Source organism: Eublepharis macularius, chromosome 4 (assembly GCF_028583425.1).
Source record: "Eublepharis macularius isolate TG4126 chromosome 4, MPM_Emac_v1.0, whole genome shotgun sequence".
In the NCBI taxonomy this organism is placed as follows: domain Eukaryota; kingdom Metazoa; phylum Chordata; class Lepidosauria; order Squamata; family Eublepharidae; genus Eublepharis; species Eublepharis macularius.
This window is the reverse complement of record NC_072793.1, coordinates 166,180,700-166,207,257: the sequence shown is the minus strand read 5'-3', so window position 1 is coordinate 166,207,257 and position 26,558 is coordinate 166,180,700. Positions and strand designations below refer to the sequence as shown.

The window sequence follows — 26,558 nt, the reverse complement described above, 5'->3', positions numbered from 1 at the left end:
AACAAAAGGAAGAAATCAATAAAAAGAACAACATTAGCTGCTCATCACAATGGTCACTGAGCTATATTTTGTCGTGTTAGTTTTAAAATCGATTTCACTTCTTCGACTATTGCAAAATACCTTAGGCCTGATTCTCGTGTTTGCTTCTGATGGTAAATTTCACCACAGTGTGACGTTTGCCATCATTTCTGCATGGTAAGAGCTTCTTCCGAAGGCACCCCCAAGTGGCAAGGGTTGAGATCAATCTTGGACAGCTGTTAAAAAAATACTCAAGTTGACAGGATGAGGCAAGACTCAGTTCTTGCCATACAGGCAGGGCTTTTTTTCAGGGGGAACGTGGGGAAACAGAGTTCCAGCACCTCTTGAAAATACTCGGCATGAAAATAATATGATTTCAAAGACTCCCTTGTGTTTCTTCCCCATTTCCCTCTTGAGAGTTCCGCCACCTCTTTTCCCAGAAAAAAACCCCCTGCATACAGGGATGTACGAAACACTAAACGATCCCATGGAAATGCAAGGCTACATAATAAGAAAAATTTACCATGGGAAACATGATCACGAGAATCAAGTCTTCGTCAGAAAAACTGAAAGTAACGAAAAAGCCCTCAAGAAACAAGCAATTCAAGGCAGTGTTGATGGTCTTGGTGGATAAATCTATCCCAACCTGGGAAAAAGACTTTCAAGAGGTTAATATGAACCCCTTTCAAATCTATTTGACACCCCCTCATTCTTTAAATATACCAAAATAATACAGCAAAGTAGCCAAAGTCTGCCTTCCCACAGGGCTACTGAGAGTGGTCACAACCCACCCCCACCCCCGAATTTCTTGCTAGGCTCTCCTTAGCATTCAGAAACACATACACAAAATTTGGCCAAATAGGCCATCGTGATTTCCAAGCAGCACTTTGCCCAGCCCTTGCCCCCGGTGACCTTGCCCTCCCCACAATTTTGTGGCCCTAGTCCCCTGCTTCTCAGCAGCCCTGCCTCTCACCCTAAAGCTGAATTCTGCAGCCTAAATACAGTATGCAACTTTAACACATTTGCATCTATTCATTCATTTGCATAATTCACTCTGCTTTTCCTACTCAGGAGTTTAGGCAGATAGCAGGCCTCGATTCCCATCGCATGGACCACTGGTAATCCTACCCAACCCACTGGCTTTTCAGATTTCACGCATCTCTTTAAGGGCTAGAACCTTGATAAGCCCAAGTTCTTCAAGGAAGCTGAATTCTCTCAGCTTGTGTGCTTGTGCAATCCAACTGCAGAACAGCAAAATACACAAAGCCTGAAACATCTACGCTCTCGAAATCTAAACCACTGCTCTCTCTCAGGATAAATTCTTAACCGTAATGACAACTTTCTCAGACCTCTGGTGATAATATTAGCATATTCCTAGGTGACATGCACATTAATGGATACAAATCGTTTTAAAAAAATAAATGCGGCCCTTGAAGTGTTAATATTTAGCTAAGGAACCCCCTTTTTCCCTGTGTCATACAGGTTAGATGGGCAAACAGCCATTAATACTGGCGAAAGAGTGCGAACATTGTTTTGTGGGTTTTTTTCCAAGTTTTTTTTTCAAAAGAGATTGCTTGCAAGGTGAACTCTGAAGGCTTCCTTTATTTCTTTCTGGACTAATTGGTCGGGTGGGGCATACCATCCTCCAAACACTTGCTCCTTCAGCGGCTCCAACAGCGTCAAGGGCAGAGCTGGGATTTTTAAGCCATCTAGGAGAAAACAAGCAAAGTTTAGGTGGTGGACGTTTGTCAACGAGAAAAATAGATACTGTGCCCTGAACTTGTCAGAAAGAGAAGCTTTTTTGAACGGGAGTCCTGTGGAACGTTTAAGCCTGCATTCTACATTGATAGAGCTGCCCTCATGGGAAGGGTTCTCGGAAGCTATTTATTTACAGCACTCCTCTATGGAATTCAAGGTGAGGTACATGGGGGTTTCCAAGAAGGCTTCCCAGCTAGACTCTGACCAGACCCAGATCCCCACAAGCTTCAGAAAGGTTCCTTCAGACTACACCTGAGGAGTTTTCCTACAAAGGTGCCAGGGAGGTACAAGTCCCCCCCACACACACTAGGGTTGCCAGCCTCCAGGTAGTGGCTGGAGATCTCCTGGAATTACAACTGGTCTCCAGGCCACAGAGATCAGTTCACCTGGAGAAAATGGCTATTTTGGGGGGTGGATTCTATGGAATTATGCCATGCCAGGTCCTTTCGCTCTTCAAACCCCACTTTCTCCAGGTTTCACTCCCCAGATCTCCAGGAATTTCCCAACTTGGAGCTGGCAACCCTAACACACACACACACCTGACAAGTCTTGACTGGGCCAAGGATCAGAAATCCTAACAACTGGACCAGAATCTCATGGGATACAGTGGAATTTGGCCCAATGAGCTACCCACATGCCTGTCCTGTGAGGAAAGGGAGGATGATGAAGAGACAGAAGTTTCATGAATCTCTATGGTTAGAGAGAGAACTAGGAACTGAGTGGAAATAATATTCTTTCCTCTGGCTGAGCCTTGGTCTGCCCTAGCTCTTCCTCACATGCTGTATCTATTAGAAACCATAACTGCTGGGACTGAGATCAGTACAGGGGTTAAAGCAGGGGACCCCAACCTCAATGAACCTGCGGGTGTTTTTGGAATTTTAAGAGAGCTGCAAAATGGCTGCCACAGGAGGCAGGTCGAATCACAAAATGGCTGCCATGAGGGGGGAGGCAATTATGTTGAGAAGTTTCAAGCCAAGCATTTTCGTTTGAAAGCTCTCCAAATGGATGCTCCAAGTTCAGATGGAAAGGTGATGCCTCCTGGCCTCTTCTGAAGCGCTTTCTGTTCCAGTGAACTAGACGAAAGCCAGGACCAGATCTTTTAGATCGGTGGGTGCTACACTGGGAATCACTGGGTGTAAATGTCAGAATAGGATCTGGGAGGTTTCCTGTAAAGTTCACCAAGTGACCATGGGCGCATCACATTCTCTCTCAGCCTACTCTACCCCAAAAGGTTGTTGGGAAGATAAAATGTTTCAAAATGGGAACCACAGAGGCCCCCCTGAGCTCCCTGTAAAAACAGGAGGATAAACATAGATGGCCTGACTAGCCTCATCATTTCCTTTGGATCGCCTATTTTTTGTAAAATGAGCTTTTTTAAAAAGCATTTTTAAATTCCCCCCCTGACTCTGAGCCAAAGACAATGCTTAACTTAAAAGCAAAAGCAGAAAATGTCTCCAGACTAGAGAGACTCATTCTTCTCCAGCTGTGACACTGCTGCTCCCTGTCCCTGCATATGAATTGGCTTGGAGGTAGGGGGTGATCTGGCCCTATTTGGAAATGTCACTTCTCCCTTCAGAGAAGATGGCTGGCAGCAGTCCTGGCCCTCTGGATGAATGCCTGGAAAGGCATTTTCACGGCCTACATATCCTGTTGAGTTAAGGGCAGGCAATTCGTATTCTTATCAAAAATGGGGTTACCATCCTCCCAGTGGAGGCGGGGGTACCCCGCTCCCAGGCTCTGCCCCCTCTCACCTGGACGGCTGAGGGAAAAGGCGTGAGAATAGGCCTAAGAACCCCGCAGCCTGCTCCGGCGTGCTCTGGTACATTTCTCCATCATGCCAGGAATGACATCATTCCCAGGGCAATGTTGACGCAACAGGTCATGCACAGGACTGATTAGGGAAAAATTGGCCCCAAACACTAGATTATAGCCATAAGGACAAGGAACGTGCTTTCTTTCAAACAGAAAGCTGATTCTCGGGACCAGCCCTACCCCACACTGAGCAAATTCCTCTAATTCCTTTGCTGGGGCTTCCACTGATCCAAGTCCACTTTCAGGGACGCCCCTGGGCTTTGGAGGAAGATCTCCTGGTGATCTGCCTGGTAACACATTGTTGAGTTCTTCTAGCTCAGGGCTTCTTGGCTGAGGATCTTCTTCCGGGTGTTCGGTTACCATGCTATCACCTAGTAAAAAGAGAGAGAAGTCAGACTAGGGGACCAAACCTATCATCTCAGAAGCAGGATGTGAAGACTAACAACAATAATCACATACACACATATGTGCATGTTATGGCTTCTGCCCACCCATTCCTTTGCTGACAGGGCTGGCATCAGCATCGCCCATTATGGGGCAGCTGCCCCTTCCAGAGAGGCCTCCAGGCACTTTTCCTCTGCCCTCCCTTGCTCACTTGCAAGCCGTCCCACTACCTACACTCTTGGCTTCATGCACTACCTAGTGCTAGAGGAAGAGTGTACATGTGGCCAGAAGTGTGGGTAGTGGTGAAGCTCATGAGCGAGTGGGTAAGGGAAGGACAGACAGGTGCGTGGTGGCAAACGGGCACACAGGAGGGCAGGAAGTGAAGAATGGAGGGGAGCGAGCAGGGCCCCAGGGCACACTCTAAATACCTGCACCAGACTGTTGGTAGATTTTTAATCAATGCTTGCTCGTGCTTAAGAGACGGACCTTGACAGAGCGGGATCCCTCTGTGTTTTTGAGTACTATCAAAGAGGGGGAAGAAGGCAACATCCCTCCAGCTGAAGGTATTGAGTATGCCGCAGAGAAAGTGGCTAAAGAGAGCTTTGTATCCCTTTTCCATAATACTAGAACTTGGGGCATCCAGTGAAGCTGTTAGGTAACAGGTTCAGGTCAGACACAAGTAAGTATGTCTTTACTCAATGAGACGTTAAAATGTTGAATTTGCTGCAGATGTAGTGATGGTATAGATAGATTTACAAGGGGGATTTACAAGGGGGTCAAGGAGGAGAGGCCCATCAATGGCTACAGGCCATGGTGACTAAAGGGACCCTCCATATACAGAGGCAGCAAAACTCTGAGTGCCAGCACTAGGAAAATAGCAAAGAGTCCAGTAGCACCTTTAAGACTAACCAACTTTACTGTAGCATAAGCTTTCGAGAGCCACAGCTCTCTTTGTCAGATGCATGGAGGGTATGAAGAAACTGGCCAGAGATATATAGGTGGTGAGGGGAGGGGGAAGAGGGTGCAGGGAGTAAGGGTCATGTAAATAAGTTCATGAAAGAGGTGGAATGCACAATCCAGGCTGGGTGTGACCCCTACCCTCCATGGCAGAATCTGAATAGAACGCCTGTAGGCAGTTTACTTTCAGTAATGAGATAACCATTCATAGTCTCTATTCAATCCAAGTCTGACTGAGTCAAATTTACATATGAATTCCAATTCAGCAGCTTCCCCTCGGATTTTGTTTTTGAAATGTTTCTGTTGAACTACGGTGACTTTTAAGTCCTTGATGGAATGTCCTGGTAGACTGAAGTGTTCTCCCACTGGTTTCTGGATGTTGCCAGTACTAGGAGAGATCATTAGGGGGCGACATCAGGGCCTCAACCTCTAAGCCCTGTTAATTGGCCCTTTAGGGCAACTGGCCAGCCGCTGTGTGAGGCAGCATGCTGGACCAGATGGACCACCAGTCCGAGCCAGCAGGGCTCATCTCAGGTTCTTATGAGAGAATGCGGAAGCCATGCTCGGGCATACTGGGAGGGAGGGGGGTTGTACCACAAGATGAAGCACCCTGGGAGACAAGGGCTTCTCTCTAGGAGCAAGCCTAGCCTCTTCCCAAATGGGTCTCCCTCCTCCTTTTCTCCCACAGAAAAAAACAATTGCCATTCACTTCTATGAGAAGGAAAAAAATGATTACTAAACGGGACATAATCAATGATAAGTTGTATATTTTCAGTTATACAAATGGGCTTTCTTACACGGGCTTTCTTGCACTCGATCCCTTCGTCTGAATTTTCAGAGCTGTTTGGCGCTTAAATTGTAAAAGGTCCCAGAGACCCCTGTGTGAGTGGTGACACGCAGCCATCACACTTCAGAACCCTTTCCCCTGGCACACGAGTTTTCTGTGAGGAGATTTCTCTTTTCTTTCTTTGGTAAGGAGCAGCATCCGTTCAATCACATGAGCACCCACCAGTGGTCTGGAATGACAGACCCCAAAGAGGTTCCAAGAGGATGACTTACAAGACTCACTGGCTCCGATTCCATCATGAGCTGGGGAGAGGCCTTGAGGTGAGTCCGCATGCTCTGGCTCCCCCTCAGGTGGACCCTGGGACGGCTCTAACAGTCCTTCAGCTTCAGAGCTGCTTCCGAGGCCCTGCCTTGCCTTGGATCGTCGTTTGTCTGGCAGCCATGGCTGTTCCCGCAGTTCTGTATGAGAGAGCATGTCAGGCGTAGAAACCAGATATTCTAGCAGGGTACAAAGGGGAAAAAGGAAAAAAGAGAGATTAAATGAAAATAGGACAGTAGTTGGATTTTATTTATGGGTTTCATTTATGCTCTGCCTTTTCCCCCCGGTGGGGTCCCAAAGCAGCATATATTGTTCTCCTGTCCTCTGTTTTATCTTCACAACAATCCTGTGGGGTAGGTTCGGTTGAGGAGGTGACTGGCCAAAAGTCGCCCGGTACAATGGGGATTCAAATCTGGGTCTCCCAGATCCTAGTCTGACACTCTAACCACTATACCATACTGGTTATCCATCCTCTGGTGTAATCATTCAGATTACAGATCCAGTGGTGTGGTCTTTCTTCCTGGGTATTTTGCAGCATTTCTCTTCCCCAAATGTTTTACGGGCAGTAAATACAGCGGGAACCTGGTGAGGGCTCAGAAGGGAGGGAGGCTATTATTTATTTCTTTTATTTCTTTTATTCAACTTATACCCTGCCCTTCTCGCAAGCGGGCTCAGGGCGGCGTCCAACAAATACACTGTTAAAATACAATAAAACCTTATTAACATATTAAAATTAAGGCACCATCAGACAGATCGGCAACTGCAAAATCGTCATAAGCCCTGGCACCACCATGACGTAACTCAAGAGCAGCTGTAAAAGGAGGGTGAGGCGTTCAGGAGGGCGAAAAAAAAAGCTGGCCCCTAGTCAAAGGCCTGGTGGAACATCTCCGCCTTGCAGGCCCTGCGGAACCGTAAAAGGTCCCACGGGGCCTGGATCTCCGTTGGGAGAGTGTTCCTAGTTGAAGCCAGGGCTAAATGGGCTAAAATCCCATTTTCCCTCTCCCCCTTCTCTCTAGCCTCCAGATCCTTTCTTCACACAACACTGACTCCGGCCCCATCCCTCCCTTCTTCACCAGCTCACCTCATGCCCTTCCCACCATCCGCTGGCCAACCACTGGGCCGTTAGGGCAACCAAAAACCCTGCTTGAATTCTGTCCAGGGAGTGGTGACATCTATACAAGCACATTGATTAGCTGCCTTTTTCTACCTGATGGCACTCAAGGTGGATTACAATGTAAACCACACATACATAAAAACATTTTAAACCCCCAATTTAAAATCACAATTTAAGGCTAGCAATAAAACTAACTACCTCACTGATCAAACGCTGTCCTGAATAAAACCATCTTCTTTGGTTACCCCCCTCCCCCTAAAATTAGGGGAGGGAAGAAAACTAAGATTCCCCCAGGTTTATAGAACCTCCAAAGGGTAGCTGCATCTGGCCCCATTGTACAGATTTTCCTAACCACACAGAGGCCTGCTGTTGGCTCTTTGATACAGTGATCATTAGGATCAAAATATGGATAACATTTTAGTTAATTGCATGTGTTTGAATCAGTGAATAAAGTGATGAAATCTGCTCAAAAGCGTGCAGTCTCAGAGAGCAGATTTCGGTGCAGCAAGCTGGGTAACTACTGACCCATCAGCTTGATGTCTATACCTGGAAAAGTTTTAGAACAAATCATCAGTCAGTCCTTGAGCATTTATAAAGGATAGATGTGATTACTAAGAGCCAGCACGGGTTTCTCAAGAACAAGTCTTGTCAGACTAACCTTATCTCTTTTTTTGAGAAAGTTACTACCTTGCTAGATCAGGGGAATGCTGTAGACATAGTGTATCTCAATTTCAGTAAGGCTTTTGATAAGGTTCCACATAATATCCTTGTCAACAAGTTGGTAAAATGTGATTTGGATCCTTTTACTATTAGGTGGATCTATAGCTGGCTGACAGATCACACCCAAAGAGTGCTATTTAATGGTTCCTCATCCTCTTGGAGAAGAGTGATAAGTGGAATTCCTCAGGGATTGGTCCCAAGACCTGCTCTGTTCAACATTTTTATAAATGTTTTGGATGAAGGAATAAAGAGAATGCTTATTAAATCTGCAGATGATACTAAATTGGGAGGGGTTGCAAATATGGTAGAAGACGGAGTTAAATGGACAAATTAACAAGGAAATTGAAAGAACAAGAAGAACTGGAATATACATTAAGCTGGGAAAAATTCAAGAAATATGTGGAGAAAAAGTGGGACATGAAGAAACTGTGGTCTTTGGAGAATTAAAGGGGAGATAGAAACTTACTTAAGGTCAAAAAGGGGTATATTTTATTGTATTTTATTGGATTAGTATGGAGTTATAGTGTTATAGTAATAGTTATTTAAGGAATAGTATGTTACACATATATATGTATCTTTTTTTAGTTAGTATATTTAGTAGTACTTATTATATACTTATATAATTTTTATATTTTTATTAAGATAAGCAATATAGTAAGTGTAGATAGTTAAGATGAGTAAAGAGATTTGATTAGTAGGCATAATATAGATATACAGTATAGACTTTAAGAATCTATATGATATACCTTTTAGATTAAGTTGGGTATGGAAAACTGCTGGGAGTCACTAGAAAAGGGGGGGGGGAAGGATGGGGAAATTGGTATGGGGTAGATAATGTTAATGATTTCTGTGTATGTTTGTGAACCCATCCAATAAATTTTTTTTTTTAAAAAAAGAAGACGGAGTTAAGATACAGGATGATCTTGACAGGCTGGAAAACTGGGCTAAAACAAATAAAATGAATGTCAACAAAGATAAATGCAAAGTTCTGCATTTAGGTAGGAAAAATCAAATGCATAATTATGGGATGGAGGAAACTTGTCTTGACAGTAGTACGTGCAAAAAAGATCTAAGGGTCTTAGTAGACCATACACTGAACATGAGTCAGCAGTGTGATGTGGTAGCTAAAAAGGCAAATGTGATTTTGGCCTGTATCAACAGTATAATGTCCAGATCACCCAAAGTGATGGCATTGCTCTACTCTGCTCTGGTTAGACCTTATCGAGAGTATTGTGTTCAGTTTTGGGCATCACAATTTAAGAAGGATATAGATAAGCTGGAATGAGTCCAGAGGAGGGCAACGAAGATGGTGAGGGTTCTGGAGATCAAGTCCTATGAGAAAAGGTTGAAGGAGCTCAGTATATTTAGCTTGGAGAGAAGACAACTGAGAGGTGATATGATAACCATCTTCAAGTACTTGAAGGGCTGTCATATAGAGGATGGGGTAGAGTTGTTTTCTGCTGCCCCAGAAGGTCGGACCAGAACCAACAGGCTGAAATTAAATCAAAAGTGTTTTTGGCTAAACATTAGGAAGAACTTCCTGACAGAGCAGTCCCTCAGTGGAACAGGCTTCCTTGGGAGGTTGCGGGCTCTCCTTCTTTGGACGTTTTTAAGCAGAGGCTAGAAGGCCATCTGACAGTAACGCTGATTCTGTGAACTTGGGCAGATCATGAGGGGGAGGGCAGAATGGGTTACATCTGTGCTTAGTTCTCATGGACCCTTCTTACATGTTCAGGGTAAGGCTGATTGCCACCTTGGGGTCAGATAGCAATTTCCACAGGCCAGTTTAACTAGGGATCCTGACAGTGTTTTGTCATCTTCTGGACATGCAGTAAGGGTCACTGGGTGTGTGAGTGGGGTGAGATAACTGAATTTCCTGCATTTTGCAGGGGGTTGGACTAGATGACCCTAGAGGTCCCTCTGACCCTATGATTCTATGAAGATGCAAAGTTCTTGCTGGGCAAAGCATTATTATTCAGCGCCAAGCACTACAAAGCACCAATCCTAATTTTTCAGGATGCATTAAAGATTTTGTTTCCCTCACCTGGGTGGATTCCTTCTGGAGGCTCAGGGAAAGCAGCACTGTCATAGAGACTCTCTCCGTTCTCAAAGTACTTGTAGGTGTTGTCCCCCATGTGGACCCTCTGGTGCTTGGTCAGGTACGGCCTCCAGCGGAAGCTCTCCCCGCACTGGAGGCACTTGTACGGCTTCTCCCCCGTGTGAATCCTCAGGTGCTCGGTCAGGGTGGAGCGGCGGTTGAAGCTCCGCCCACACTTGGGGCACTCGTAAGGCTTCTCCCCCGTGTGGATGCGCAGGTGTGCGTTGAGGTGCGTGCTCTGGAAGAAACGTTTCCCGCAGGCCAGGCATTCGAACGGCTTCTCTCCTGTGTGGGTCCGGTGATGCTTCACCAGTTCAAACTTGTACTGGAAGGCTTTCCCACACTCATGGCACACGTGCTTCTTTTCCACCTGGATGATCTTGATCTGGCTGACATCGGTCACATCATTTCCGTCCGGGGCCAGCTCTGCCTCGGTCTTGATAGGCCTCTCCAATGGCTGACCATTCACAACTTGCTTGGGGTCGGAAGGCTCTGGGTTATTCACAGACCCCTGAAGATCGCCTGACCCAGCATGCTGGAGACTAGCCTCTGCCTTTCCCCTCCCCATGGCAACGCCTGCTGCTGGGGGACAGAGAGAAAAATAGACAGCGAATGCCTGGCAAATACGTCCGGAAAAGTCGCAAGCCATTTGTTACTTAAAACAATGAACAAATGGAGCAGTTGTATACCGAGTCAGACCACTGATCCATCTAATTCCAGATCATGTCCCCTGACCAGTTACGTGATTGGTAAGAATTCTATGAATTTGTCCAGCCCTTTTAAAAAGCTACATAAAACTAACAGTCACAGCCAGATCTTGTGGCAGAGAGTTCCGCGAGTCTGTTTGTTGTGGAAGTACATCCTTGTGTCTCTTGTGACCTTTTTGGTGATTGCACTCATTAACCCAAATTCTAGAGCTATGACTGGAAGAAAGCTGGTTATTTTTGTCTGCTATTCCCATCCCATTCCTAGTTGTGTGCATCTCAGTACTGTAGGACACAAAACAAAAATATTGCAACCTGGAAAGCCAGTTTACATATCGCTCCAAGCCAAATAAATGTACATAAAACAAACATTATGTTAATGTGATATAATTATGGATTCTAACAGAGAAATCAAGTTGGATTTATTACATAATAGAGTTGTATATGTTCGCTCTGCTTACGAAATTTAATGATAATATGCACCGCTGCCTAGGGTTGCCATCCTCCAGTGGGGGCCTAGAGATCTCCCATAATTACAATGGATCTCCAGACTACAGAGATGTTTCCCTGGAAGAAATGGTTACTTTGGAGGGTGAACTCTCTATGGTATTAGCCCCTGCTGAGGTCCCTCCCCTTCTTAAGCCCCACCACCCCCAGGCTTCACTCCCAAATCTCCAGGAATTTCCCAGTCTGGCCAACACTGCAAGGTCTTCATATGGTCTGAATGAAAAACTGGATAAGAGGGTCAGACCCTGATTTAAACTGCCACTCTGTGTCAGGTGCTCAGGATCATCTGTCATATTTAATACCCCCCTGCAGCTGAAGCTGATGGTGTTCATCTGGGTGTTTCTGATATTTGAACCCGGGGTCGGAAACTGGGAATGGAAAGTGTTTGTTCCTGTTGTAATCTCTCCCGAGCCTGGAAGCCTGCTTGACCTTGAGCAGTCCATGAATCACACAGCCTGTTTTCCTGAATGCAGAGTTAGAGGACTGTTAGGAGACAAGGGGGGAATTAGGAGCAGCCTTGGGGAACCTGCGTGATACTTGTCTGTAGTCGCCAGTGCTAGCAAGGATGGTGTAAGTGTATGAAACGGACATCTTATCAATAAAGAACTTTTACTCCTGAAGTGAAGTCTCTTGAGAGTTGCCTGGCATCCTTACGCTCTGCCACAGAAACTTGCTGGGTGAACTTGGGCCACTTGCACTCTCTGGCTATCCTACCTCACAGAGTTGCTGTGAGGATAAAACAGAGGCACGAAGAATGTTGAAAAGAGCAAGAGTCCAGTAGCACCTATAAGACTAACAAAATTTGTGGCAAAGTATGAGCTTTCGTAAGTCACCGCTCACTTCTTCAGATATGAAGAATGCTGTAAGCCACTTTAGGCCTCCATTGTGGAGAAAAGTGGGATATAAATTAAATAAGTAAATAAATAAAGGAGAGAGAGAAAGCTTCCGTGTCAGTGGGGATTTGAACTCAGATTTCCCAAATCCTAGACTAACCACTAAATCAAACTTGTTCTTGCCCATTTTGGGAGATTCCTGACAATCCACTGTTGGAAATAGGATATTGGACCAGATAGGCCTTTGGTCTGTTGCAACTGGAATTACAACTGAAGAACGAAAACCTGCTCACCTGTGTGGATTCCCTGACGGTCAGCCAGGGATGAGTTCTCAAACATGGCTTCTCCATTGTCCAGACCTTTATAGGCAGCATTCCCCATGTGGATCCTCTGGTGCTTGGTAAGGTATGGCCTCCAACGGAAGCTCTCCCCACACTCAAGGCATTTGTACGGCTTCTCACCTGTGTGGATTCTCAGGTGCTCAGTCAGGGTGGAGCGGCGGTTGAAGCTCCGCCCACACTTGGGGCACTCATACGGCTTCTCTCCTGTGTGAATACGTCGGTGGGCACTCAGGTGGGAACTCTGGATGAACCTCTTCCCACAAGCAAGGCATTCGTAGGGTTTTTCCCCTGTGTGTGTCCTCCAGTGCAGCAAAAACTCCGATTTGCAGTGGAACCACCGGTCACACTCCGGACACATAAGCTTCTTCCGCCCCACATGGAACATGCTCCTCTTGGAGTTCGCAGCCCTCAGGTGGCGGGAAGGTTCTCGCCACATGTTCCCTGCCTGCATCTCCCACTGCCTCTGCAAGCCACACCGGGTCTCAGGGTTCAGGCCAGCATTCCCTGTGGGCGATCCCAGTAAAGTCCACTGGGGCTCTGCTTGTTTGGGGGTTTCCTCTTCAGGTGTCTCCTCCTTGATCTCCCTTACTATGACCTCACTTGCTGGGATAGATGAAGAATCCAGAGAAATATTATTCCCTGTGATCTCTGTGGAACAGAGGTGGGAAAAGGGTAAGAGAGAGCCTGGAAGGGAGAAAAATGAAAGGGTATTTTTAAAAAATAATTCCACAAGCACATTTATTTTAGATTTCTAACCTGCCCAGTCCTAAAGATTCTGATTTAACAGAAGCATTCAAAATAATATGAAGGGAACGTCCTGGTGTACTGGTTAGGGCATTGGACTAGGACTAGGAGAAGCAAGGTCAAGTCCCTGTTGGCCATGAAGCTCACTGGATGACTTTGGGACAGTCACTTTATCTGAGCCCAACCTACTTTGCAGTGATATTCTGAGGATAAACTGGAGGAGGAGAGACATGAGTTACACAGAGAGTGTGGGATAAAAACATAATTAAATACCTAGATCTTTGTGATGCATCAGACTGAATTATCTAGCCACACCTAATGCTGAGATGTAGCAGAATTACCTCACCCTTTAAAGGAGGCTGGCCTGTCGCATCTCTGCATGACTCATTACTCTGGTGGTTCTTTTTCCCAGTCAGCAAGCCCAGTCATGAAAGTGACCCATGCAGAAACAAAAGGGTGACCTCCACTGAACGCAGATTCTTATACTAGCCTGTGCCCCCATACTGCAGGTGTGGGGTTGAGGCTGGAAAAGGATAGCTTGTGTCTCAGGCCACCTAGCAAATCTGTTACAGGCAACTTGAACAAAAGACCTCCTGGAACACAGCTCATTCGCCCAACCACTACACCAGCCCTGCACCTAAGTGCAAAATTCTACATTCTGCACATCCCCTTCAAACCCATTCCCCTTTACGGACAAAGAAGAGTGGGATGCGTTCAAAATTAATACAATTTGCGTACTCTCCATCCGGGGATTCCACAGAAGCAGCTCACGCGTTTCAAGAGGGGCCTCTTTGGCACCCAGAATCCCTCATTTCCATCCTTCATTTCTCTGGTCATGGCCATTAGATTCCCACAGGGAGCCCTTCCCCAGTTAAGGATTCTCTGCATGCTCAAATGGGATTGCTGGGAAGCCAATGAACCTCTCCACAACTTCCCCTTTCCCCTCCCCAAGCCTGCAGTTTGTTTTCTGCACATAGGAACTTCTTATGCTCCCCTAACAAGCTGCACAATCCAAGCTCCTTAGACTGAACCCATCACTACTCGTCTCCACGTGAAACAAAGCTCAGTATATGCATCAGTTCAGCTCACATTCCACCCTTACTGTCAACGTTTGTCACATCTGTATCCCACCCTTCCTCTACGGCGCTTCCCTTCCTCCATTGGTATCCTCACAACAACCCTGTGAGGTAGTTTATGCTGAGAGACAGAGAAGGACCAACAGTACAACAGAGCTGGGGATGCTTTGGCCAGTCCTATTCCAGTTCTGCACCACACAAGTTCTGATCCCCCTTTGTTTCTTGCCTCTTTCTTTCCCATCCCCAGTCTAACTTTAGATTGCAAGCTCTGTGGAGCAGAGATCTGCATTTCTTACTCAGGTCAGAACCTCTGAGTACACTGAGAGCCAACTTAGATGTTATGGTCCAATCTGAGGCTGCTGACACCATTTTAAAAAAGAATTTGGGATCCAGTGGGACCAGGCAATCTCGTTCCCTCCCCCCACATGCCTTTTCAAGCACTGTCTAGTTTGGCTGTCAGAGTGGCGTAATTATTATTGACAACAATAATTATTTCTTTCAGAAGCTCAGAGAGGGCAGAGCTTTAAGTTTACCTCAAAAATGCATTACTTCCCTTTCCCTGCATCAGGCATTCAAAGGGGGGAATTATTGGCACACTAGAGAAAGGAGTGCTTAAGACTTCTCTGGGCACAGTTCTGCCCTACAAGCGCCCATTTTCCCAGGTAGATATTTTATCAACAAAGTCTATTTCCAGCAGACCCATTCCTATAAGGTGGCCTGTGGGGGTCCTGCCTTGCAATTATTCCTTTGGCCACTTCAACAAGCTTCTCATCTGTTTGAGCCAGTTTGGTGTAGTGGTTAAGAGCACGGGACTCTAATCTGGAGAGCTGGGTTTGATTCCCCACTCCTCCACTTGAAGCCAGCTGGGTGACCTTGGCCTACTCACAGTTCTCTGGAGCTCTCTCAGCCCCACCCACCTCACTGGGTGTTTTGTTGTGGGGATAATAATGACATACTTTGTAAACTGCTCTGAGTGGGAATTAAGTTGTCCTGAAGGGCGGTATATAAATCAAATGTTGTTGTTGTTGTTGTTATTCATTGAACTACAAAGACCACGTTCAGGTTCCCCAGACCCAAATATTTTGACTACAGGCCTGATATCCAAAGACCCCAGCTGATAAAATCTATTGAAGGCCTGAAGAAAGAAGGACTATGAGACAAATAGGGTTGCCAATCTCTAGGTGGGGGCTTGGAGATGTCCCTGAATTACCGCTGATCTCTAGACAACAGAGATCAGTTCCCCTGGAGAAAAGGGCTGCTTTGGAGGATGGACTCTATGGTATTATACTCAGCTGAGGTGCCTCCCGAAACCCTGCCCTCCCCACACTCCAGCCCTCAAATCTCCAGGAATTTCCCAACCAGGAATTAGCAACCCTAAGAAAGGAATTTGCATGGGGAAATCAACAGGGGAGAAAAAGGATACAATGCCTCTCACCTGTTGATTCTCCCCTGCCAACTCCCTACCCCACCCTCTCAATTATTCCTAGAAGGCTAGTACACTCGGTTCTGTTCGAAGAGACAGAACAAATTAAACTATAGAGAACAGTGGCTGTATGTAATGCCATGAGGCCCCCATTTCGAGTTTACCTCAGTCACAAACTGAAAGGTGGTGACCTTAGGAAAACTGCACCTCCCCCCACCTTAAGTCTTTCATGGGACAATAATTATATTGGTTTCTTGATACAAATTTTGTGAAATGGTAATTGTTGTATAAATGTGAGCATTAATATCGTAGCATAACATGCTAATGCTATTATTATTATTATAGAGTATTGGTTTCACCAAAAACAACACCAAAGGAATTTGGTTTGTAAAAACCCACAATAACTCCTCTCTTACCTTCACATATATTTACGGGGATCTTTTTTTCCTCTGAAGGATGGGGATTTAGGATCCATGGCTTCTTTTCCTCGGACATATAGGGATTTGAGATCCATGGCTTCTTCTCATCCACAGCTGGGGGATTTGGGATCCATGGCCCTTCCCCTCGCTCCAACCGGGAGATCAACTCAGGTTTTGGTATAGGAACAGCTACACCACGCAATGAAAAAAGAAAAATCTATTAAGACGATCTGATTGCAGTAAGTGGGGTCAGCAACCAATTTCATATATTCTGTAAGTTCTCCTCAGGCTTTACTACAAAGATATGATTAGCAATACACAGGTAAAATGACTTGTGGCCTAACTATGCGTTACAAAATTTATGGGTCTGCTCCATGTCCTGTCGTACCAGACGTACACTAGGAGTTCCATGTGGAATTTAATTCCCTGCTGTGTAAGAAGGTCCATTCAAAGGCAGGTGAGGTGTAGTGATTAGAGTGTTGAACTAAGACCTGGGATAACAGGTTCGAATCTCCTGCTCAACCTTGAAAGTCTGACAGGCGACCCCGGGCATGTCACAATCTCTCAGCCTAACCTACCTTCACAAGATTGTTGTTGAACTACATTCTAGGCACTAGCATGTTAAAGACCAACAAGATTTCCAGGGTATAAGCTTTCAAGAGGTGGTTGTTGTGAGGATTAAGTGGAGTAAGGGAGAATGATGTGAAAAGACACTTTGTGTCCACGATCAGGAAGAAAAGCAGGATATAAGAACAAACAAAAAACTCCAAATAAATAAACTGGGGGCATGGCACATGGGGCCTTAAGTCTTCCCCATGCCACTTTTGACCTAAAATGGTCCCAGCCATTTGCCCCATTAGAGAAAATTATGTATAGATTATTGGTACATACAAGTTCCTGCTTCTGTTTTTCCCTCATGCCCAACTTCCCAGATCCCATTTGTCCCCTCCTTCCCACTGCTTCCTTTCTTCCATCCTCCCTGACTCTCCCACCCAACTGCTTTTTCCCACTTCCAGATGATCTTTTTTTTAAAAAAAATAAATTTCCCACAGTTATCATGGGCTGATAGGTAACCCAAACTGTTGAATGTTTATTTCCCCCTTGTAACAGAATTACTCCAGGTTTGTGCATGCATGTGTGTGCATGCTCATGCGCGCACACACACCATAGCCCTGGGTGAGTTCCCTTTTGCAAATGTTATGATCCACACAGGAAAGCTACTCATTGCAATCTGATACATGACAAAGGCACAGCAGGTCATAGAATCACAGAGTTGGAAGGGACTGTACAGACCTTCTAGTCCAACCCCCTGCCCTCTGCAGGATCAGCCTAAAGCATCTCTGACAAATCCAGCCTCTTCTTGAAAACTGTCCGTGAAGAGGAGCTCACCACCTCCCTAGGCAGCTGATTCCACTTTTGAACTACTCTGACCGTGAAAAAGTTCTTCCTAATATCCAGCTGGTACCTGACATTCTTGTGGTCTTTCCTCCAGAATGATACAAGTTCACTCAGCACAGCCATCGGTTATAAATGAGGAACTCACCTCATTCATATAAATAAAATTCTTGTGGTAAAGACTAACTTTTTTTAACCTTAGTGTTTAAAACTTTATTCTTGATAATCTCTCTCTTTTAAGCAAATCTTTTAAGCAAATAAAGATTAAAACTGAACCCATGGCTTGGATTTCCAAACGTACAACAGGCAAAACCTCATTTAGAGTTGCTCACAACTCACACCTGTCCACGAGCTCAGTGTCCTCTGGGTACAGGGTGATGTCTGTCACTCTAGGTTGTCAGTTCAGATTCTAATTAGCTCAAATCATGGTCTGCTAATTTAGACCGTCGAGAATGACCAGTCAGAATAGACAATACTGAGCTAGTTAAATATAGGAAGGTGCCTTCTCCTCAGTCAGGTTGTTGTTAGTCTATCAAGGTCAGCACTGTCTATTCTGACCAACCCTCCAGGGTCTCAAGGAGGGGTCTTTCACATCTCCTCCGACTTGGTCTTTTTTAAATGGAGATGCCACGGATTGAATCTAGGGCCTTTTGCATGCAAAATTAAACAACTGGGCGACAGCCCTATGGCCTGATGGCATAAGGAAGTTGCATAAGCAGACGACCCTGAGAGAAAATACTTTGGCTACTAAGACAAACAAACAAGGGAGAATTTTTCAGCCTGTGAGCACTGACAGAAAGCATGGGGTTTCCACAGTCTGAGGTGACCAGGCCCTCCCTACAGCAAAGGGGAAAAGGCATTCCTGGTGCTGAAAACACTCAGCCATGGCACCAAAGACTGTGGCGTAGCTGTCTCAGGGCCTAAATTTGCAGTAAGGGTGGAGCAGCCGCAAGCAGACACTCAAGGAGCCACGCATGAGGGAAACCTGGGAGTCTTCGCTGAGGCAAGTGGAGGCAGTGACTGGCACATGGCCCACTTGTTCTTAATGTGAGTGATAAGACCTGAGTTTTCCTGTCAAAACTGATTTATACGATTAAAGGAGAACCTCAGCTGCTCCTCATGTCTGAGCACTGTTGGTGAGACTGGAAGAAGATGGAGTATCCCAGGAGAAAAAGCCCCTGACCCTGGAGGCTTCACACTCCTCTCTTCAGAAAATGAGAGCTGAGAGTCCCAGGAAGCTAGCTAAGATCCTACCCTAACACATGCTAAATTCCATACTTGCCTGGTACAAATGGTGGAAGGATGCGTAATGCCCCTCCTGAAGGCTTCAATCCATGTTCAGACATAACACCAAACCATTGTTTGCTACTAGGAGAATGAGGTTGTGGTGGCATTCAGTTGTCCTGCTAAGCCACAGTTTGCTGCAACAAGCACAAGCACAACTTTATTCTCATGTTTGCATGCTCCCCTGGCTCCTCCTTCCTTGTACAGGGCGCTACTATAGATTCCTAGTTAGAAACTAACCCTGGTTCCCCATGACATACAAATATAGGCACCCATCTGAGTCAGAGTGGGTTTCCTTGCTGTAATGTCTGGGGTTCTAACTCCAACACATCCAAGCTCCTGCTAAAGGGAACCAGAGCTTGTCTCAGACCAGGAATCCTTAGTCAGGCTCAGCTCAAAAAAGGAAGGAGAGGAACAAGGGAGGAGAAAGTTTCAGGTTGGTCTGTAGTAGAAGAACAAGATTTGGGTCCAGTAGCACTTTAAAGTCCAACTAGATTTCCAGGGCATCCACTTTCATAGGTCAAAGCTCTCTATGTCACATAGGGTAAAATATTAGCACAAGGAAGAAGCCACACTGGTGCTCATTGCAGCACACTGCAGCTTACCCCGAGAGCTGATTGCAGCCTGGATGTCGCTCATGAGACTCCTGTTCCCACCTTCCTCCTTCATTTGTTCCACTTCCACAACAAACTCGAGGTCATTACTGCATTTGAACCAGCAAACCATGGCTGCATACCATGGCATTTCTCCTGCAAATGAGGGTTCCAGTTGTTTGATTCAAGTTTGGAACCCTGGTTTCCTGTCAAAGCACTAAGTATTCTTTGCCAGTTCAGATGGCACGCTAACTATGGTTTGTTGTGAAAGAGGGAACTAATTATCTTACCGCACACGATAGGAAGAGAGAAGCAGGGCTGCATACGAGCGAGCTCAAAGCACCTGCAAATCTTGTTCAAGTTACCCCAATTCATAGCTTGCTACTACATCTGACCTATGCCTGTAGGTGTTCTTGGAAAAGCAATCCATTTATCTGCAGACGTATTTACAAGATTCACACACTGCCCCTCAACCTGATGATTGGTGTTCCCTGCTATAACTGCTTATCGGAGGGACAGAGATGTAAAAAGTACAAGTGAAGGATGTTTGGAGATGTTAAATTATAATTCAATGGTTTGTTTGTGTGTGTTTTAACTCCCAACCTAGAAACTAGAAAGAGGAGCTGTTTCCACCTGGCTTTGCAATTCAGCAAACAGACAATGACATTGCAGAGATGGCTTGTTTGCACAGCTTCCCTGCCCAGACACACTCCAGCTAACTCTGCCTCAGCATTTGAGAAAAAGAGCCATTCATCTCCCTGAGGCAAATGTGAGGCTTATTGCCAAGGGCTGAAAGAAAACACTTGCCCGAGAGCTCCAGTGAACAGAAGCATTTGAGGCGGGAGTACATGCTTCTCACAAACCGCTGAGGAAGCAGCAAGCCTGTGTCTAGGTTGCGTGACTAATGATTGCCCAGTGCAGTGTAGGGGCTCACATCTTTGACCACTCTTGTGTTTAAAAAAGCCCCACGTGCAGTTCTCTGCATATAGAAAACAAGCTGCAGTGCGTAAAGGGGATTTTGCACAACACAAGGTTTGCAGTGACATCTCACGCTGAGTTTGCCCTTCTCCCCGGTGCGTCATCCATTTGAATTGGTGGGATGGTAGCGGTGTTACTGGTCGTGACCTTAATGCTAGGCATGAGAAAAAGAAGGCAGCATAGTTTCAGATAGGAGCATCGCTTCTTTCCGGTTCATTCTCTGTGTAGAGCTGTAGTGCTAACCACTTGCTCTTGCCCTGTTGAGGCCCATAATAAGTGGACACAGGCCGTCTAAGACATTGCCTTGGATAAAAGGAACAGAGTTGCCAAAAACACCACGTTCCATTCCATGGGTAACTATGCTTTTACTAAAGGTCTGCCATGTACAAATACCATCTCTAGGCTTGGTTGAGTATGGTCTTCACTAAAAATTAACCAGGATTCAGTCCCAAGCTGTTAACTCAGCAACTTGTATAAACCATACAAATATAATCAGAACAGCAGGTATATAGGCAAACATACTTAATTTGCATATATACCTGCTTATTGGTTCCAATTCTACCAGGTCTTATGAGCTATCACTTGTCTTTACAATATTCAGGGCTAGAAACTTAATTTTTTTAACTCTCTCTCTCTCTCTCTCAAAAAAAAAAATGGAAAAGGGGTTTGGGGATGATACGTTAGGATGATATTATTTACATAATATTAAATTCTGCACACAAACAGTGAAAACACACCCAGCCCTACCAGTATAGACTAGACACCCAAATCCACATAAGATTATACTTGGATGAGTTTGCATACAAGAATCTAGTCAGGAACCCAACATTATTTAAATTGTTGTTATTGTTATTTATAGTCTGCCTTTCTCTCTGAGACTCAAGGCAGATTACACAGTGTACATCAGTAAGAAAAACGGCTAGGGCGTTCAATAAAAAATACAATAGCAGAAATCCAATACAGAGCTGATACAATGCTGAAACATAAGCAATTCGACATGACATGTTAAACAATGTGGAAACTACTTAGTAGGAGCATACTTATAGCAACAGATCTACACAGTAGCAGAACAGTTAAAAGAAGGGAGGACAGCATGCATTTTTGGAGTTTACAGATAGTTAACTTCCCCCCCCCCTTCTCTTAAGATTAGAGAAAAATCTTAGAACTGAGAAATACTTTGTATCAAAATCTGGACTTATGGCATGTAGTATCAATGTTAGAATGTAGCTAGCTAAGAATATCAACTGTCTGTAAAGGAGAAAAAAATAGGTAGGTTTCTATCTAATTTTTATCTTGTCTTCCCTTCAAGGAACCCAGGGTGATACACTGGGAAGCCAAACCAGTGTAGTAGTTAGAGTAGGACTTGGGAGACCCAGATATGAACCCCATTCTGCCATGGAAGCTTGCTGGGTGCCTGTGGGCCAGCCAGTCATTCTCAGACTAGTCTACCTCACAGGGCCATTGTGAGGATAAAATTGAGGAGAGGAGAACAATGTAAGCTGCTTTGTGGAGACCAAAAAGGTATAATCCTAACCAGTTGCTAAGCAATGCTTTCTGAAATCCGAGAAGCCAGAGACAAGCCATCAACATACATATGGTTTGGGACCCATGAACCTTATAAACCAACATGACTACTACAGTTATCTTTGGGGGCCCACTTCAGGTGCCGCTGCCTTCTGAGGATAGGTAGGTGGCAACCCAGGGGAGGACTTTCTCAGCAGTAGCACCCCAGGGAAACTTGTCTACTGCATTCTATTGCCATCTTCTGCCAAGGGGTAAAGACTTCTTTGTTTCATCTGGTGGACACTTAGCGAGCCCTCCTTTTTGTCCAATGTTTTAATTGTTGTTTTTATGGTTTTTGTATGCATTTTAGCTCTGTTTTTAATTGCTTTAATGATGTGGTTTTGTTGATTTTACTGATTTTTAAAATGTGGTTTTATTTTGTGAGCTTTTAAATCTGTTAACTATCTTGTGGCCATTATGAGAGTAGAAAGGCAGAGTACAATTTTTTAAAAATGAAATAAATAATAAACAAACAGAAAGTTGCCTTCAAAAAAGACAAGGAAAACTAAGCAGAACACCATCAAGGAACACAGGAACAAGGCACAAAAATACAAGATTGTATATTTAAAAAAATAGAACTGTATTGTAAACTACAAACTGAAAACACCGCCTGAACTCACATTTTGGAAAAAATGTGACAAGCATACAGTTATAAACAATGTTCGATGTACCAATAATAAATGTATAAACATAACAGAATAAAGTAGAAAAATGGACAGAATGAACGTATAATACATCAAAAGGGAATTAACACATGACACAGAGACGGACTGCCAGCCAACCTCCATTTTAAGCAAAACGTCTTCAGAATGTTCCTACATTGTCCTTTTCATTCAGACCGTTTGTAATTTTAAAGACAGCCTCTAATTCCAAACAAGGAGCCCCCAAAAAAGGTCTCTTGCCCGTGCTGTGCATGATGCAAAATAACGACAGACAATATAATTGTATGCTTGTCACATATTGTGGGTTCAGGTGAGGTTTTCAATTTGCAGCTTACGGTACACTCCTGTTTTAGAAAGGGCCAGGCCACTGGTCTGTCAACTCTGGTATTGTCTAGTTATGACCAGCAGTACATCTCTGGGGTTTTGGGTAGGAAAAGCTCTTCCTCAATCCCTTCCCCCTAAAATTATTTACTTGGAGATGCCAAGGACTGGGCCTAGACTGCAAATTTACCCATTGAGCCACAGCTCCTCCAAAACAAAAATACTCCCCCTGTGAACCGCCTTTATATCAATTAATTCCACTGGCCATTTAAGAGGGCCTCCTCTGACCAGCAACAGCTCAGGGAGAAAGGTCTGTTTCCCAGCAGTATCTAATTAGAGGTATTAGGAACTAAAGTTTAGGAGGAAAGAAAGTGCCTACCCATGGACATCCAAGGGAGTTACTTAGCAAGAAGGGATTTGAACTCGGGTCCTTGTCCAGCACTCTAATCAAACACCGTACCATATCTAAAAACATTACATTCCCATTTTTTAAGGGAATACCTTTGTATTTTTGGCATTAAAAATCCCATTTTTCTCCCACAGTGGACCTTGAGATGATGTCTCCAACTAGCCATGACTACAGCCAGAGCGAACCATATACTACCTGGCTTCAGAAGTGTCACGGGCAAAACTAACCAAAAGACAAGCAAGCTTCTTACCCAGGGAAGCCACGTTTTCATAATTCTCCTGCATAACATCCCAGTACAAGTCTCTTTGCTCCGTATCAAGAAGTGCCCATTCCTCTTCCGTGAAGTATACAGCCACCTCTTCAAAGGAGAATGGCGGTGCCTAGGAGAAAGAGAAAACAAAGAGCAGGTTCAATCCCTATTCCTACCCCCTTTCTTTTAAGCCATGCGTGGTTGTTTCCCCCAGTCCGTCCTCTACCTGAGTTGGCTCCGCTGCCATCATCTCTCTTCCCCCAGGGGGAGGGAATGTTCCAATGACAAACACACACATCATTTTGCCAATCTGTCAGGGAGAAAAGGGGGACATCAGAAGGGGTTCTTGCATTCGGTGTTTAAAAATCTCTTTCACAAACTGTTCCTTGGCCTTCAGTTTTCTCTCCACCCCCGCCCCCGCCACACACACAGTTCCTTCATTCCCATTTGTAAGTACACATACACACACACACCCTGACCCACAAGAAGAAAACCAACATTTTCTTTTCTTAAAAGTAACAGAACACAATGCAAATTGCATAAAACCCTCTTGATCCTACCAGGTCAAGTTCTTACATTTCTAGGCAACTGAGCAGTTCTGTGCAGCCTGTAACTATTTACAATCCCCCCGCCTCCCATATCACTTTCCTAACATAACTCCTACTTTGGGAGTTGCAACCAGTGTTTGAGAGCATGGATGTGGATGCAGTTAACACAGGCTAGCACAAGGGGCCTATGATCCAGCACAGGCAGTGTGCAAACATCACAGTAAACTGTTGTTTGGGCAACAAACTTTTCCAGTTCTAGGAAACAATGCCTCTGGTTCCCTTGCCTCTGGTTCCCTTTCCAGCTCCCAGCAGGGCAAATTCTATTTCTTTAGTTATTTGAGCTATTATCTGCCTTTCTTGCCAAGACTCGAGGTGGGTTACAGAATATACAACTAGGCAGGGCTTTTTTTCTGGGAAAAGAGGTGGTGGAACTCAGTGGGTTGCCCTTGGCGAAAATGGTCACATGGCTGGTGGCCCCGCCCCCTGATCTCCAGACAGAGGGGAGTTTAGATTGCCCTCCACGCCGCTGAGCGGCGCGGAGGGCAATCTCAACTCCCCTCTGTCTGGAGATCAGGGGGCGGGGCCACCAGCCATGTGACCATTTTCAAGAAGTTCCGGAACTCCCTTCCACCGCGTTCCCCCTGAAAAAAAGCCCTGCTTATCTGTAATAGCAATCAGTTGCAATCAGAAAGCATTCACCAACCAATTAACAGTGCAATCGGACTAGGGTTACAGAATCACAGGACAATCAGTCCAAGGTAATGTATATTATAAGTCTAGAGTTGTCAACACTGGGTTGGGAAATTCCTGGATACTTAGGGGTGAAGCCTGGAGAGGGCAGAGTTTGGGGAAAGGAGGGACCTTGGCGTGATCTAATATCAGAATCCATCCTTCAGGGCTACCATTTTCTCCAGGAGAACTGCAGTCTGGGAGATCTCCAGGACCTACCTTGGGGTAGGAAATCCTATGCTGTCTGTATACAGCGGTGCAAGGGGATGTTGTACAACAAACAACCATTTGTCAATTCAGATATCACAGCCAAATACAATGAGCACAAACAGAGGTTAACAAACGACAACAATGCCTACTTTGAAATCCAGGTTTAGTGCCACAAGACACGGGCTGAATCAAAGCAAGATTGATCATGATGTCTGAACTCAGCCAAAGATCACACATACACAGTGGAAGGCAGTGTGTGTGTACAGCTTTGCAGCTGGAATCACCAGGCAGGGATCTGAGAGTTCAAGTGATGAAAACTGGGGTTACACGTTGCCTTCTGCTGTGCATAGAAATTCACATGTGATTTGGGGCGCTTTCGTTTTACCCCATTACAGCTCTCTTTCGGCTCTTTTATATGAGGGTATATTGATTTGCGGAAACTGAGCAAGCACTGCAGATGTCAACAGGCCCAGAAGTTCATATCACATGCAGTTTTCTATCAGTGGAGGAGCACATCTAGGCTCCTTTCCATATTTTATCCTCACACAGTCTTGTGAGGTAGGTTACGCGGAGAGTGACTGGCCCACAGGCACACAGCAAACTTCATTGCAGAGCAGGGGTTTAAACCTGGGTCTCTCAAACGCCCTGACCATTGCACCATCCACCATCATTCAGCTGCCCTTTCCTTCCTGAACAAGTAAACGCAACCAGCTTCCACACACATCTGATTGCGGAGGAGCCAGGTGTGCTGCAGGGGTTGACGCATTGGACTAGGATATGGGAGACCCAGGTTCAAATCCCCAATCTGCCATGGAGACTCGTTGTGAGACCCTGGGGCAGTCAAGACCCTCTCAGCCTTATCTACCTCACAGGGTTACTGTGAGGATAAAACAGAGGAGGGGAGAATGCTGTTTTGGGTGCTCATTGGGGAGAACGGTGGGGTATAAATGGAGCAAGTAAATAAGGAAGCATCTCCAGGCCACAAATCCCAGCCACGCTAGAGCACCCACTGCATAAAATTTAGGCTGCCAGCCACCAGCTTAACTATTCAAGACATTTTAGACTGCAGGCTCCTTGTGGACAGGGACCTGTTTATTTCTGCCCATGCATCTCCGCAAGGCATCCTGTACAACAAGGACAATTCTTCCAACGAGCCTCCCAATTAAACAGCACCTTTCATTCCCCCAAGGAAGTGCCTTCTTTTCTACTGTGTGTTCTAAAAATCGTATTTTGTTCTCATGTCTTTCCTCTCCGCCCCGGATCTCTCTCGCACCTTTTTCTCCACGTCTACTCTAGCGCCGCCCCGCAACCTCATCGACTGGCCCGGATCCTGTCCCCTTTCTACCAGCCCCGCCAGGGACTCCACTTTAAGAAGGCAACCGCTCTCCTTGCTAACTGGTTTTTCTTTTTCTCCTTTCCCTGCCCGCCCCACTGCTAAAATGCTTCTCCCGCAATGATCCCACGACGGGGTTACCTTTTCGGAGCGCTGCTCTTCCCCCCCGGCAGGCGCATGAAACTAGGGGCTTGGGGGGCAACTTCCCCAAAGGTTGCTGGCAGAGCCGCCAAAGCTCTTTCGGAGGTACTGCAAGGTGCGGCGGGAGGG

The 26,558-nt window shown here is 45.5% G+C and overlaps 1 protein-coding gene across 1 annotated transcript; it reads right to left on the bottom strand.

Annotated features, from left to right (window-relative positions):
- Positions 1–60: 60 nt before the first annotated feature.
- LOC129329372 (zinc finger protein 34-like) lies at positions 61–26,558 on the bottom strand. The gene is made up of 9 exons (XM_054978914.1): positions 26,430–26,558; positions 23,695–23,778; positions 23,469–23,598; positions 16,011–16,202; positions 12,304–13,035; positions 9,913–10,548; positions 5,989–6,213; positions 3,769–3,959; positions 61–1,727 (listed from the first exon to the last, which is right to left on the bottom strand). Exons 2-9 carry the CDS (start codon positions 23,767–23,769, stop codon positions 1,719–1,721), a joined length of 2,190 nt encoding a protein of 729 aa, XP_054834889.1. The 5' UTR covers positions 23,770–23,778; positions 26,430–26,558; the 3' UTR covers positions 61–1,718.